Genomic DNA, 15,955 nt, shown 5'->3' on the forward strand with positions numbered 1-15,955 from the left:
GTCTGCATTTTTACCAGTCTTACCTACACCCACGACGCTGTAAAGTCTGGAAATTCAAAAGAAAAAGAGATTGCGACCGACGTTTTCAGCCTAAAACGTGAACGCCGGACGTCGAGCGCCGCCATCTGGCAATTATAGAAGGTTGATAATGGCGTTCGCTACTGGTAGCATGGCGAGTAAAAGTTCGGCCTAAACTTCTTCATTTTTTGTGTTTTTGTGTTTTATGTAGTATATAAAGAATATATACTACGCAAAAGTATTTTACAATTATTTCTTGGATTATGATGTATTACAGTATGTTGCATTACAGTACTACTTTCGGGCCTAAGTAATTTGCATACTTTGATATCAAATTATGCTAGACATTTTTGGTGCATATTCGCGATGTTTATATGAAACGTGAGTTGTATATTTGTTACATTCAATTAACACAAAATCAGTAACTATGTAAACATAAATAATATTACATCTTTCTTAACCGCTCGGCATCCGACCATCTTAGTGATTAGTAATAAATTTCTGGAAAATGGACGCTCTAGAGCCCTAAACATGATTAACACTTAGTACTCTTATAATTTCGTTTATCGTGCTTTTTGCAGTTAAGACTTGCGACTTTCTAGTTGAATTCTAGAATTAACATTTAATTTTGTTCTAGAACATTAGCAATGAGTCTAACATTTTGCATTCAATTTGATTATCATTTGATTAACGAAAAATGGCATTAATAGATGATTTTGTAAAGAATTCAATTACGTTGGTGAGCTGATCACCTCTATAAATACGCCGTTAATTAAGCAATAATTTAGTGGTCGTCATCTCTATTGTTTTCAAAAAGTCTATAAAATTTATAGAATATTGATTTATGGTCCCAATTTTACGGTTAATTAATCATAAAAATTTTGGTGTAATTTTTAAATAGTAGTAACTCGAAAATGTTTATAATTTTCATATTTTACCGATATCTTTCGCAGTTTGTTGACGCTTATCTTAAAATATTGACAGCTTTTCAGAATTGTTTTCAAAAATGTGTGCCAATTTCAATAATTTCTCACGATTTTAAGACAAAATCTATATTTAAAATCTCTATTTTCTTCAAAATATTGTAGGCCTATTTATCTTATTATCCAATTATAGTAAGATCAGATAAGAGGCATTTTTTGTTTGCTTCAATGATTTTTTATCTGGCTTGCAAATGTAGCAATATCTAAACGTCCATTATAAACCGCTATACCACATTTGGAAATGAAGCTACTACAGTAAGTAATAATAGAGAAAAACTAAAGACTTAAGAATTTGACAGTTTAGTGCACATTCAGGCAGAACATACAATTTCAAACTGAATATAAATAATAATAATAAAAAAATACTCTCGAACAATTAGAATGACGTAAATCTTTCTTCCAATCATAACTTTTAATGCTTAATCGAATTTGTAAACTTATTCGTGATTGGCATTCGTAGGAACATGATTGTGGCCAGTTCTAGAACTGTTTTGTAAGAGTTGCTTGTTATGGAATACTATATAATTTTAATTATTCATAAATTTTCACATGAAAATTTTCAATCTGTAATATTTTAATTAATGAAATTGCTGCATAATGTAATAGTCTTTTTAACAAAAAGAAAATGGTTGCGTACAGCGTTACGTTCAGTCCATACTGTATTGTGAATGGAGTTAGCGTACAGTCCATGTTAACTATATTTTCTTCAATTTTTTTTGAGTATATGTTATTCTTATTTTTTTAAATAATTTTCTTTTCTTTTATAATTAAATTTATTTTATAGAAAAGTACTATAAAAATGGAAGAGTATTTAATTAGACCAGTCTTTTTCAACCTTTTTCATTGAGTGGCACCCCTGATTGAAAAATAAAAATTCGTGGCACTCTTGAATCTGAAAAAGGGGGTTTTAATGGAAAAGATGAATTTTTTGCGAAAACGAATATTATGCGCAACTCTCGGGTAGGGTCCGGGGAGGAGACTCTCTTCCCGGGGAAAAAAATTTTAAAACTTGACAGTTTGAAGTAGCATTTTAATGCAAAAATAGTGTTTCTACGTGTTCAAAATCAAAATTTAAGTCCAGGACCGTAACTAGGATTTTGGACGCTTATGGCCAAGAATAAAGATGGCGCCTTTTCAATTTTTGTTATTAAATAAAAATAAAAATGGTGGTTTCTTTTTGAAATATATGTTTGTAGAAATTACAGATCATAAATACTATATAAATATAAATATAGAAGTTTTTGTGTTATTAATTTCGAATACATGTTATTCCGAAACTTTCTCGTTGGCGCCTTTATTAAATCGGCGCCTATGGCGGGGGCCACGTTGGCCACACCCTAGTTACGGCTTTGTTTAAGTCCATTGAATATTGACGAAATACTGGCAATGAGTTATCTTAAACTACACTTAAGTAAATTTCAATGAAAATGCCTAAAGGTCCTAAACTTTGCGTCACCCCAATCGTGGCGCCGTGGCATCCTAAGGTGCCGCGGCACCCCGGCTGAAAAACACTGAATTAGACCATAACATTCAAATCTCTTTCATTAAAAAGTGAAGAATCTTTAAACCACTATTTTATATAACTTGATTTCCGGAATTAAACTATTAATAAAATAATTACATTTGACTAAAGTATTAAAATTAATACTATATTTAAAATGATTAAGGGCTTGTTGAGAATTTTGAACAAGGGCGACATCTTTAGAGCGACGAACAAGTTATAAAAGCACGTAATGAAATACGATAGGTGAATCACGTGATAATTTTCGCGTAATATATATTATGATTAGGAGATTTTAATTATTTTATCAAATTTATTACGATGTCCATTAAATAACGTGCAAATAAATTTTAGTTTGAACGAATTTACAGTTAATTAAAAATTGATGGGTAAAAATATTAAATTATAAAATGCCAGCAAGCGATTGGCTAAAGTCAAACTCACGTGCTGTTTCGAGGTAAAGTTTTGTTTATGAAATATTGCGATGTGGAGCTGGTCTGTTCGTTATCATGAAAGGAAATAATTACATGTCAGAACATTATCATTTATTAAATTAATGGCGATATTTTTGTATTGGGTCTTCTTTATAAGCAGTTACATCGGTTTTTCTACAGTTGGAGCCAGAGGTTACTCAAAATCTGTGGCCAATGTCTTTGGTAAGTTTCGGTTTCTGTACTTTGCATTTGGACTTTGGAGTTGAATTTAAATAAATTTAACGTTGTTAGACAATAATTAAAAGTTAACAGACAAAGATATGTAAAACACAAATAATTTTTATTTAATCTTAAGAATTTATACATAATAATGGATCAATTTAAAGTATGTTTGTGGTTCTAATATGTTGTATGATTCCTTATTTTTATATTGTAATACCATGTTTGGTACATGTTTTATACGCTAAGCATAAATAATGATAAATGTTTGTTTAAATCCACGAAGAAAAAAAAGGAAAATAAAAGTATAAATCTTTGTATATAGAAATATGATCCTTTTCACTCTGTTTGAAGAATATATATCAAAATACATATTTTTTTCATCAAATAACATAAATTCATACTATGTAAATTACTTTATTGAAGTGAATAAAATTACTAATAGATTTATATTACTGTAAGGTGAGTCAGATATAGTTGTAATAATGGGAAATGTCTGCTTGATTGTTTGATTTATGTATCTTATACAATTGAGAATATATTTGTTAATTAAAATTCTCTATCTTAATAAAATTTATGATTTGTATTTTGAATATAAGTACACATGAATGATAATTTTATGATGATTCATCTTATTGTCATTGTAAAATTATCAAATCATTATTTTTGACTAATAATTTAGCTATATTCATTTTAAATGCATATAGACTATCTTTCAGCTTCATTTCTAGAATAAGTAAAATTTATTCCTGTTAATTTGTAACTGAAGACAGTTTCTGTAGCCTAATTGGAGACCTGCAGTCTTTAAGACTGCTTGATTTTTATTATTATTGTTGTTGTTGTATTTTAAATTAAACAATTTAATTTTAAATATCTTATATAATTTTGTATCTAAGTAATAAATATTAGTTAATATTCAGTCATTTTTCATGGTATGACAGAATACACCGGGGGGTGGGCGACCGGTCGATCGCGAAACCATTTTGGTCGATCACTCGCGATGTCTTGACTTAATGTGTTACGCCTGTAACCGAACGCAATGTGTGAACGTAATGCGCAAACGCGATGGTATGCGTGCTGTTATTACTCGACTCGTAGAAAAACACGGCCATTTAGCTTGAATATTTGGTACTGTTGTACATCAACCGAGAAGAATATCCTGGTATCGCCAAATGTAGCAAATATATTTATTCTTATTTTGGATCTATGTACCCGTGTGAATTGGCATTTTCATACTTAAAGTTAACAAAGACTAAACAATATTCTGTCCTGACCGATTACCATACTGAAGACTCATTACTACCATTTTTGTCAGGACATACACCTAATTATGATTGCTTGCTTAGAGACATGGAAACTCAGTCCTTCCATTAATATTAAGGTAATAAAATAAATTCTAAATCTGTCTTTATCTGTAGCTAATTTGAATTAATAAATATTGTTAATAATTACTCGTGTTGTTTTAATTTCCCTGGACGTGAGTTTATTGGCCTGTTAAATAATTATGTTGTTTTTTACGTAGTTGAACGGGGTGTTTCGGTATGAGGTGCACTCCGATGGGCTGTCGATAGATTAGATTAACAAAAAAATAAGTCTAAAAAATTTTCCTGGCCCAAAAAAATTGCGAAAGTGAAATCTTATAATTAAATTATCAGCCATACTGTGCATTTTTATAACTTTTTCATATTTATGAACAAATAGTACCACAACTTATACATTGCAATTGATAAATTATATTTTAAGTTACTAAAAATCTAATTTTTTTATCTTCTAAAGGAGTTGAAAAATCAAATTTTTTTAGGTACCACCTGTACGGAATGAACTCGTAGCTGCAAATATCAAAAGTTGGGTCTGGAAATTTATTTTTATTATGAGCCTATATCTTGAAAACTTAATAAGCGATTTAAAAAATAAAAAATAGTGTAAGCATATATTTTGTATATCTATCCATAGCCCGCGGGAGTGCACCTTGTACCGAAACACAGTGTATAAACATAGTATGTATTTCGCATCTTTTCCTCCTCACTTTGACTATGCGTATGACAACAAGTCGATTGCAACATATTTTTAAGATAAAAAGTAGATCTTATGTACAACAAAAGTTGGCCACCCCTGGAATAAACAATATACGTGGTAAGTATTTGCATAATATGTGATAACATGCAGTGTAAAATATAAAATAACACAGAATACAAAAATAAACGAAACAAATTTTATGTTAATCTATAAATACTAACATATAATAAAAATTTGTCAATATGGTTTGAAAGAATATTTAATTTTCACAAATGTACAGTGGTTAAAGTTTTTATAATTCTTCAAAGCATTCTATGCATATCTTTTTGGTTCACTGTAGACGAATGATCTTGAGTTTGTCAAAAAGATATGCTTTTTATACAGGAAACGTGTATACGGTGTTTTTCTCTTCTACTTTCATTTCTTCTGATGATTATTTATCTGTTTCCATATCACTATTCATTTTCCATATATTAGTCATTATCACAGTCATCTACATCACTTTCTTTATTAGATATCTCATTATACCACTGCCTTCAAATTCCTTATCACCTTAGTATACACTACTGGACATTCCAGCCACTACATCCATTGTATTACAATGCCTCATTTCAGCAATTATTGTAACACTAACAAGAGACAAATGGCCCGAGACCACAAAATAAAAAAAAAAAAAATATGAAAAATAACAACACTTGTTTAACTTGTTTAAACCTGTATGAATTTGCACATGTATATAAAAGCAAATAATTGATAGCTACAAAAACTAAAGTGCTATCTATATGGACACACAATAATTAGTGTGTATATACTGTAATATTTTTGGCTTGAGTCAGAGAACCATACATCCAAACAAATTTTGATTCATAGTACTAACATGTTAGATTATTGTTGGATACTTCGGAATAATCAAATTATTCAACATTCTGAACTATTGGTCACCGTTCTGGATGTTCAGGATTATTGGGTGCTGCACTGCCAAACTTCTACTGTATTTTCAAATGCAGCATCTATATGATGACTATAGATATAACCAAATATTTATTAATTTTAAAAAATTTTTTGGATAAAATGTTTACTGAAATTTTAGTTCTAAAGTAGATAAACTTATATAATGCTATTGACTGTATAACTGTTGATTCTCTTCTGGTTAAAAATAAACTGTTATCTTATCTGAAGAACAGAATATGAAAGTATCAAATTCATTTCATTTTATTAAAATATTATTTAACTGTTAAATTAGTTATTATTTTTATATTAATTATCTACAGAAATAAATGTGTGTCACAAAGTGTACAGTACCTAACATGGGCAGTGTTGAACAACAATAATACAAAATATAATAGGGTGAAAGTATGTAAATAATTTGGCCATTGTAGTAAAATTCAGTGGTGGCTCATGGCTGCCTAATCTGGGGGAGCTGAACAGCAGTAGTGTAACTAGAACTGATATTAGGTAAGATCTGAGTTAAGAGGTGCAAACTTACATTCACCCCTGTACCACTTTAGATACTGTATATCCACTAGTGCTGTGGATGAAGAACTTTGGAAGATTTTGACTTTATAGATACTAGTGCTATGTTCAAGATCCACTAGTGTTGTGGTTTCAACTTTATAGATATTATACAAATATATGGTAAAGATTTTTATTCTAAGGGTTATTTCTTACTATGTACAATAACAACATGGTTATATTTAAAGGGCTATTGCACCACAGATCGTAGGTCGACAGACTGATATATTTTATTCTATATTTCTTTTTTCTCCAAAATGTACATTTCATACTTAAGGTCCATCTTCAATTGGAGTAAAATGATCACAGTACATAAAAGAATGTGTCAGTCTACGACCTGTGCTGTGGTAGTCTTTTAAATATAACCATATTGTTATTCTGCATAAGTAAGTAATTGTATATATATTTGTGTAAGTGTATTTGACAGTCAAATTTTTTTTTAAGTACTTACTTGATGTTTACTTTATTTTATTTACAAAGGTAATGCATTTTACTAGTTATGCTACTGCTGCTGAATAACTACTGTTGATAGTTTACATAACAAAGAATATATACATATATAAATTTAGCTGCTGAAAAAAGAAGAGAGTATATATACAGGGTGTTTGGAAATTCCCATTACAAATTTCTAGGACTTGTAGAAGGGAGAGAGTACATAATATTTTGATTAGGAACTACGACAGTTTCAATTCAGATGTTTAACTTTTCCATTTCTGCTTGAGGAATTTGAATTAGCCGTGACGCAGTGCAATTACTAGGAAATTTAATTATTCTACACATCGTCCTGTCTACTCTATTGCATACCAGGACAAGCAACTCTGAGACTTTTCTCTTTTCCTCAGCAGAAGTGGAAGAGTTAAACGTCTGAATTGAAACCGTCGTAGAACGGAAACGGTACGTTTCCGGTCATGGGTTCCTAATAAAACTATGTACTCACTCCCCTCTACAAGTCCTAGAAGTTTGTAATGGGAATTTCTGAATATCCTGTATATATAGTATTCATAAAAATATAAATTTTTATTTTAATTGAAATAAATTAGATTTAAAATGTTAGTTTTTTCATATTAACATTTATAGGTTACAGAATACGCTTCATTTGTGCTCTTACATAGTGATTAATTGCTGTCATGCCACTACACTGCTTGTGACGGCATTGCACTATTTAACTATGCTGTCGCAGGATTGTGCATTGCATGCAACAACCCTAATAGAATCATTTATATTTCGTATGTTGTTTTGGTTGATGCTGATTTTGATATAACGTTAATTTTGATTGTGTATAACAATTTACACTATTACTACAGTACTTAATAAAAATTGAGACATTATTTTGTGATTTTATTTTTTTCTGTTGAGTGGTTGTTTTAGTTCCACAATGTTTATCATAAGTTGCCACTGGTAGAGTCCCAGTTAATAAAGATGCATTTATTAAGGTTATATGAGATTAATTGTGGAAAAGAACTCATCAACATTAAGTGAATATAATACATAGTTTGTGAAGCAAACAGTACTGTACTACAACTTAAGTGGATGATGTGCAGATCTCAAAGGGATTTTAAAAGTTTTAATAAGACTTTACTCTAGTGAAAGACTTTACTTTTCTTGCAACAATATGAATTTTAAACATTAAAGAAATTATAATTGTAATCACCATAAAACTTTGATTTTCTTATAATACTCATATTTTGTTGATCACTTTATCATACATTCCTTATTACCTGTTTTTCATTATCCAATGTATCCTAGGTCCACATTACCTCTGCTGTTATTAAAGATATTTTTGAAGCAATAAAACAAGTTTGTATATAAATTATATATGAATAATGATACAGAAAATCCTCGTTAGTTCGAAATTCAAGGGACGAAATAATTAAAACTTCAAATTATCCGAGATTTACACATTTCTGTACATTATGCCAATGCCAAATGCCACGTAACTGATGTAATTCACTAAGCAAACGGAACACATCTACATATACAGAACACTATTTTCATTAATTAATAATAATAATAATAGAAAATATTAAAAATAAACACATGGCTGACGTTATTTTATATTTAGTAAATATAAATTGTAAAAACAAAGAGCATTCACAAAAAAACTTTTGTCTTTGCTTTTTCTGTCCATCGTTGCACACCATCAAATAATAATATAAATAAACTACAGGTAAACGGCATGTGTTCGGTGAGAATCTCGAAGGCTGCTAGATTGGTTTTATAAAAAGTAAAGCAGAATTCCTCGAAATGTAGCCCAAACTATTTTTAAAGTGACCCAAAAAGTAGTAAGTCACTCAAATCTAGTAGCCTAGAGCAGGAGTCGGCAGGAGGAGTCGCATGCGGCTCTTTGCATAGACGTTTGCAGCTCTTCGGACATAAACTCCAATTTCATTTCATCTCAAGCAGCCTTATAACTTATGAGTTTACAAGATAGAGCCGCCGAACAAACTTCGACTCGTACAACATACTCTCTACCACTCTTTAGCCCGTCCGCACATGATCGCACTCGTGTTGATCAATATGAGCTGCATGTGAGTGGTAGCATTTGAAGCATATCTACTGTATATATATAACCCATTAAACGCGTGTCCGTCCATGTAACGTTATGCCAAAAACGGCCACTAGAGGCACCCCTGTTATGTGTATAGGACCTATACATATGTATATTACATATATGCAGCTCTCTGGTACTTTTGTTATCCTGTTTCCATGACAGTTTGGCTCTTCTCACTTAACAAACTGCCGACCCCTGGCCTAGAGCCATATAAATATCTGTCTGCTACTCAAAGCCCAATCTTGCAATCCCGAAACCCAGCCATGTTTTATGAGATAAGAGAAACAAGGGTAGTTCACACTTAAGTGTGGACTACCCTTGTTTCTCTTGTCATAAAATGGAGAAAATTGCTTTTATGGTAACAAAAATGTGTTACCATAAAAGCAAAATTATGTTGACCAGATTAGAGTTGTTCTTGGTCTATTGTTCTCTTACAGTAAGGAGACACATTCAATCTAAACGAACAAGTTGACATATGCATATCACAGTCGGACGGAATTTTCACTTCGAATTTTGAAGTAGTCTTATTTCAAACTAACTGAATTCCTTAATGTGTGAATCTATATTTTCAGCCAGGACAAGTACAGTCACAAACTAATGGGATTTCGAACTATCACAGTTCAAATTCACGAGAATATCCTGTATAATGTAGGAAGTTTAGAATTAAATTAAGATATAACTGAGAGACATGTTTTATATCTTTTATAAAATACTGAATACTACTTTTACATAGATTTAAAATACAGAATAAAATTCCTCTTAAGTATTTTATAAGTTTTTTATAATGGTTTCCTATTTTTCCTACATAAAGTAGGTATAATATATTGGTGTCTTCATATTTACATAATAATGATTTGATTTATATACTTATATATTCTGCATAATACAAAATAAAATGATTAAATCTTTTTGATTTTAGTTCTATGATGCTGTTGTCCTTATTGGAGATAATGTTTAGGAAATGTTATTTTATATTTAACGTAATATTACTAATTAAATATTAAAACATTACACAGTTCTATCTAACAATGCTCATCAGTTAAACATTAGTCAGATATGTGTAACTAGATTACAAAGAGATTTCTTATATATTGTTTATAATCAATTATTTACGTAAACAAGATCTTTCAAAGTTGTTTACAGATTGTGTAGTATTAAAATAAACATTTCCTACGAGTATGATATTAAAATAATGTTTTGATTACAGTTATATCTATGAAAGGTTACAGTTAATTTTTAACAGAACCTTTTATATTTTCCACTGTGTATTGTAAGTATATAATGATAATATATAGAAAGTCTGAATACATATGACTAATACATTTTATTGCTATCAAGAAACATTTTCATGCAATGAAATAAGTCCATATTTGGTGGCTAGATGGCAAACTGGTTGCTACCCAGGAGAAATCTAGGTTTGAATTAGAAATTTGGAAATTTTCACAGGTAGATTGTATATGCTAATCTATTCTTTCTCCCAACTCTTCTCACTACAGTTTAGTCATGAGTTTGACTGCAGTGAGCATAAATAAGTCATCTGAGTGTCCTAAGATAGGGTGGAAAATATTTGTGTATTTACCATAGATTAGTTTCTCTGGACTCTTATTTAATACTATTCTCTTATGTGCTAAAAATTAAACACATTGTTCTAAATTCTTTTTAAAAAATAGGCTGATCAATTTACATATTAATAAAAAATACTAGAAAGACTAAAATGTCTTCACTTTTGCCATGTCCAATCACTAGGAATGATAATCTTCCACTGCAGAGATGATCTTTCTTTAGAGACTACACCTGTGCAAAACACATGCGGTGTATTGTTTAAAAAGAATTATTATATTTTTAATTGTTTTAGGCTTGTCACCAGAGAACTTTTAGACTGTTTTGCATGTTTTTTGCAGAGGCGTAGTCTCTAAAGAAAGGTCGTCTCTGCAGTGGAAGATCGTTGTTCACGGCAATTTGACACGGAGAAAGTGAAGACATTTTAGTCTTTCTACATATTTTTTATTAATCTTTCTAAAATTTAAAAATAAATGAAATATAATCTAATTATAAACTATTATTCATTATCTGCTTTAAGAATAAAATGATTCAAAGCTTTATATAAATTACAATTTGAATTATGTTGCCATTACTCGTGTGAATTGTTTGATGATTTAACTTCATAAATACTTTGTACTATGTCAACTGTAGTATTAATGAAATATAGCAGATCTCTACTTTTACTTAATTGATTGTTGAAAAATTTGTGAAGAGATTGAATAATTGCATTCGATTTTATTATTGGGCTACATTTTGACTAATTAAATATACAAATGCTACATAGTTTGGACTAAGAGTAGGTAATTAAGTTACCATCTTGTATTAAATTTAGTGATAGGATCAAATTGATTAGTAATATGATTTGGCTAGGGTTTCTTATGTGAATTTATTAAGATATCTTGTTTAAACTGAAAATGCTTTTTTTTCACTATATTTATATAATGAATATTAATCAGAGTAAGATTTATCCTGATTAAGATAAGTTGGAATAACAAGAACAGAGGTCAAGATAGTGTTAATTTAAAATTGATTTAGCTTATATCATTCTTCCTTGTTAATTCCAGCATAATGCAAGCAAATTGTTGCTAAAATACACATTGCACTTCTACATTTAGATGTTTTGCTGCTGCATTTGCTTACATTAAACAATAATGCAACTGTCTTCAGTAATAATATATAAAAATCTTTAGACTTTTTGATTTTTATGTTGTTTTAAATGAAATGAGATTATGAAAATTATGGAATGAAGATGATGATGTATCAAACAAATGACAAAATATGCCACTGATCCAGTAATTAGAATAATAATCAGGAATAGCTAACTCACTTTTCTTCAAATAAAAAAGTTTATCAGGTTCAAAAGTGTAATTGGGATTAAGTGTCTATTGTGTAAATGTAGTGCTACAATGAAATTTTTAGAACATTTTAGCATATTGGGCCCTGTGTCAATAATCAGGATCAACATTAAAAAAAACATTTTTTATGTCGACTACATAGTCCAAAGGCAATAGTTCTCTAAAAAGTTTTGTTCTGAGAAAAGTGGCTGGATTTTTCATTTCTCAAATTGATAATTATATTTAAATTTTTTATTTCTGGAAGTAATATTCTTTAATGTTAAGTTACAATTGAAAATATAGCTATACCCAGATATCAGAACTTCTTATACCGAAACTTCATATACCAAATTGTTACTGTAGCAAATGACATTCTTTAGTGCCCATTACAGTATCCAAATAGAATAATCCTAGTACTGTATTAAAAATTTATTGAAATTGCATTTGTTAATTGAAACGTTTATAGTAAAAATGGGACGTACGGCACAGATTTATTTCCGGCATTTTGTTTTCAGTCTTTTTTAGTGGCGTTGTCTGTTTTATTATAATCGGTGTAGTTTAGCGATTTTTATCATAAAATTGATGCAATTTTAGTAACTTACTGTAATGAACTGATAGAAATAAGTTCACTATCTTGTTTTTTCCATTGTTGTTCTATTTTTATACAATAATATTTTAATATAAAAAGTACAGTAGCATTTAAATTTTAATGGTGTTTACTGCATATTAAAGAAAAAGCAGTTGCAATAAAACTCTTAATAGTACTGGGCAAACCTATTTGCTGTATTGCCATTTACTAACATTTTGTTTAATTACCATAGTAACAAACAATGAGTTATCAAAGTTTGTAATGTTTATCGGTTATATAATGCTAAGAACACGGACTGATAGTTTTGGAATGTTTTAGCGACATTTGGAGAAATTGGTCGAGAGACACCAATTTATTGGTGTCAAGAATGGGGAAAAAAGTTCAGATTAATTGAATTTAGAACCGCAAGCGTATACGGTATGTTAATATTGCTATGCTAAGTACGGACTCGTACCCTCGGACTGTCATTTATCCAGCTTACCAGCGAGTCTTCGTAGAAGTAATAAAATATGCAATTATAATTCTAAATTAATGTATCACTGAAAGCTAAGATCCATCAGTTATCCATGGAAATCTGTAGGATGAATGCCAGGAGTTAAGTTTGAATATTGTTTCAAGCAAATATTTGTTTTTTCAAGAATTTCTGTACTATTAATTTGTGAATAGTTTTCCATGTTTAAGAATTTACCAGTATAATTAAGGTTTTCTTTTATAGCTGCATACATTTATGATGCAGTAATTTTAAATTAAATTCAGTGCCTTTGACAATGTTTTAGCCTGTAGCAGTTTTATTATATCCTTTAAAATAAAAAAGTATGGATTAAACACTTATGATTAAGAAAATATACAGTGATGAGTAGATATTTACATTTGCTATAATTATACAAAACACTGAGACGTTCTTCAAAAAAATCATTATAATATTTACAGATTACGTATAGATAAATGAAAAAATTACAATTTTAATAATAAAGAACTTAACTGAAATAAATTGTGCAGAATATCTATAGATAATTTTAAAAATTTGTGATTTTCTGCAAATTATTTTTGTTGGAGATTGTATATTATATAACCTTTTAATTATCTTTATTTAAAATGTTAGTATGTAATTTGGTTTGAATGAAAAAACATGTTGCAGTGAAACAGTTTATGAAGATTTGTGTCAAATATATGCAAGGCTTAAAAATTTAAAATTAAAATTGAAGAGTCTGTCGAAATAGCAGTTACTATTTATTTACTTTAAACGTTACAGAATACAACTTTTGGTGACCGATCTTTCTTTGTATGCTATTTGGCCACCAAATTTTAAAAATTCCCTTTTTAAAAAGAATACAAAAATAATTAAAAACAATTTTTTAAATTAGAACTGCTAACAACAAAGATGTCTTCTCTCATTTTCTATCTAAATCATATTGGTACCGTAACAGAGTGTAGAGCTTTTCATCTTCTGGAAGTGCTTTTGAGAGTTGTTATTTATATGTACACCATGCTGGGTGAATGCAATAGCTGGCCGAGCGCCACGAAGGGAGTTAAAGGCCGTGGATGCTTTACGTCGTCCCCGGTTGGCACTGTAAGTATCCGGTATGGTTACAACTGAATAAATAGCTCTGGAAACAAAGATTAGACAGAGGTCCAAGTAGCATAACTGACAATGTATCTGCTCGGTAAGCAGGAGTTATGGGACCAGTTCTTTTCTTCTAGAAGTTTCTAAATTAAATTTATTCATTATAATTATTAAAATTAATACAAGATGGTGGCTTAACTGCCTACCTTTTAGTCAAATTAATTAGTAATTAATTATTAACACAGCCCAATAGTATTTTTAATTTTAGCAAAAGATTATTTGGCTTTGATCAGTTAAAATTAGGTTATGAGTTGTTTATATATAATGATGTCTGTAAATGATTACAAATGAACTTGGATTTTACTCAACAAAACAAAACAAAACAACATAAAATGAAGCAATATTAAGGAAGGACTTCGTGTATATGAGGATGGTTGTTACATCTATCTTACCATATTTCACTGATAATGAATCCAAATTAACCCTAATTTTTAGGGTTTATTTGAATTCAACTACTCAATGCATGAAAATAGTGCTGTAATTTAAAAAGTTGTGTGTATCTTTTTGTAATTTTCATTATAGTTTATGGATTTAATTTTCTTGAAACTAATTTGATTTATAAAAAATAGAGATTATTTTCTTCAGTTCTTTTCAGCTTGTGGACTTTAAGGTGTTTTCCCCCCAAGTTTTCCATATTCTCAACCAGATGCGTAATGAGGTGGTGAGGAACACAGCTTAATTTATCTAGTTTAAACAGTCCATTAGAATGAGAATGCTGTTTACAATTATCAATTTTCGATTTATTTACTTTTTAACTTTCGAGTATCGAAGATACAGATGAATTTTCGTGTCATTGATTTTTGATACATACAATAACTATTTCACAATAGGTGCTTTTGGTTAGAATCTGACAGATTTATAATTTTTGTTATTTATATAAAATTTTACCTTCAAATTTATTGATAAGAAATCTGTCATTTCTTATCTGTCAACAGATTTAGGTTACGTTATCGGCCTTATTGCGGCGATAAACGGTGATCGACCGACTTAGTGTTCGAGAATCGGTATCTTTTGTATACTATATGATGAACCTGCTTTGTTTGAGAAACCAAATTTATTTATTGATAAAGAAATGTTACTGACTTATTTTAGGATAGTTTCATTTTATCACTAGAAAACATCCAATTGATAAATTTACAATGTAATTAAATACTGATACATTATTATAAACTATAAAAACTCGGAATGTAGTAATAAAAATACAATAGTTTGATTAATTTTTAAGTTTATTTTATACATTTAAACATTTTCTTCATTTCTCATTAGAAATATTAAATTTTATTACACAAACTGTGATTTAAAATTTTAATTTGTTCAACTTCCTGTTTAGTCACTGGAATTTTTATGATCACAAGATAGCATAATATCAATAAAGATGAATAATTATGAGGTGTTCTTTAAAATGTGCTAACAATTTGTTCAGTTACTTAACTTTTATAGTGCATCAAAATGTATTTTCTGTTCCATGATTTTCCATAGTTTTATGTAACTTGAGGGTGATGATTAATCAAAAAATCATGTTAATTTTATATTTACTGGAAAATTGAGAAGGTCTGGTTCTTTTTGTAGCTACCATGGTTAGAATTTCACAGTAAAATTTTGTAAATATTTTATAATATAGAAAATAATTCT

At 29.4% G+C, this 15,955-nt stretch overlaps 1 protein-coding gene across 1 annotated transcript in view; it reads left to right on the top strand.

The window, feature by feature from the left end:
- Nucleotides 1-2,892: 2,892 nt before the first annotated feature.
- LOC136979007 (transmembrane protein 130-like) overlaps nucleotides 2,893-15,955 on the top strand; it is a 34,898-nt gene continuing 21,835 nt past the window's right edge. The window contains exon 1 of the mRNA XM_067274885.1: nucleotides 2,893-3,158. Within this exon, the coding sequence (XP_067130986.1) occupies nucleotides 3,059-3,158 (100 nt within the window). The 5' untranslated portion in view covers nucleotides 2,893-3,058. The remainder of the gene's footprint in view (nucleotides 3,159-15,955) is intronic.

This window comes from Centruroides vittatus, unplaced genomic scaffold, assembly GCF_030686945.1.
Source record: "Centruroides vittatus isolate TY-2023 unplaced genomic scaffold, ASM3068694v2 contig_566, whole genome shotgun sequence".
Lineage (NCBI taxonomy): Eukaryota > Metazoa > Arthropoda > Arachnida > Scorpiones > Buthidae > Centruroides > Centruroides vittatus.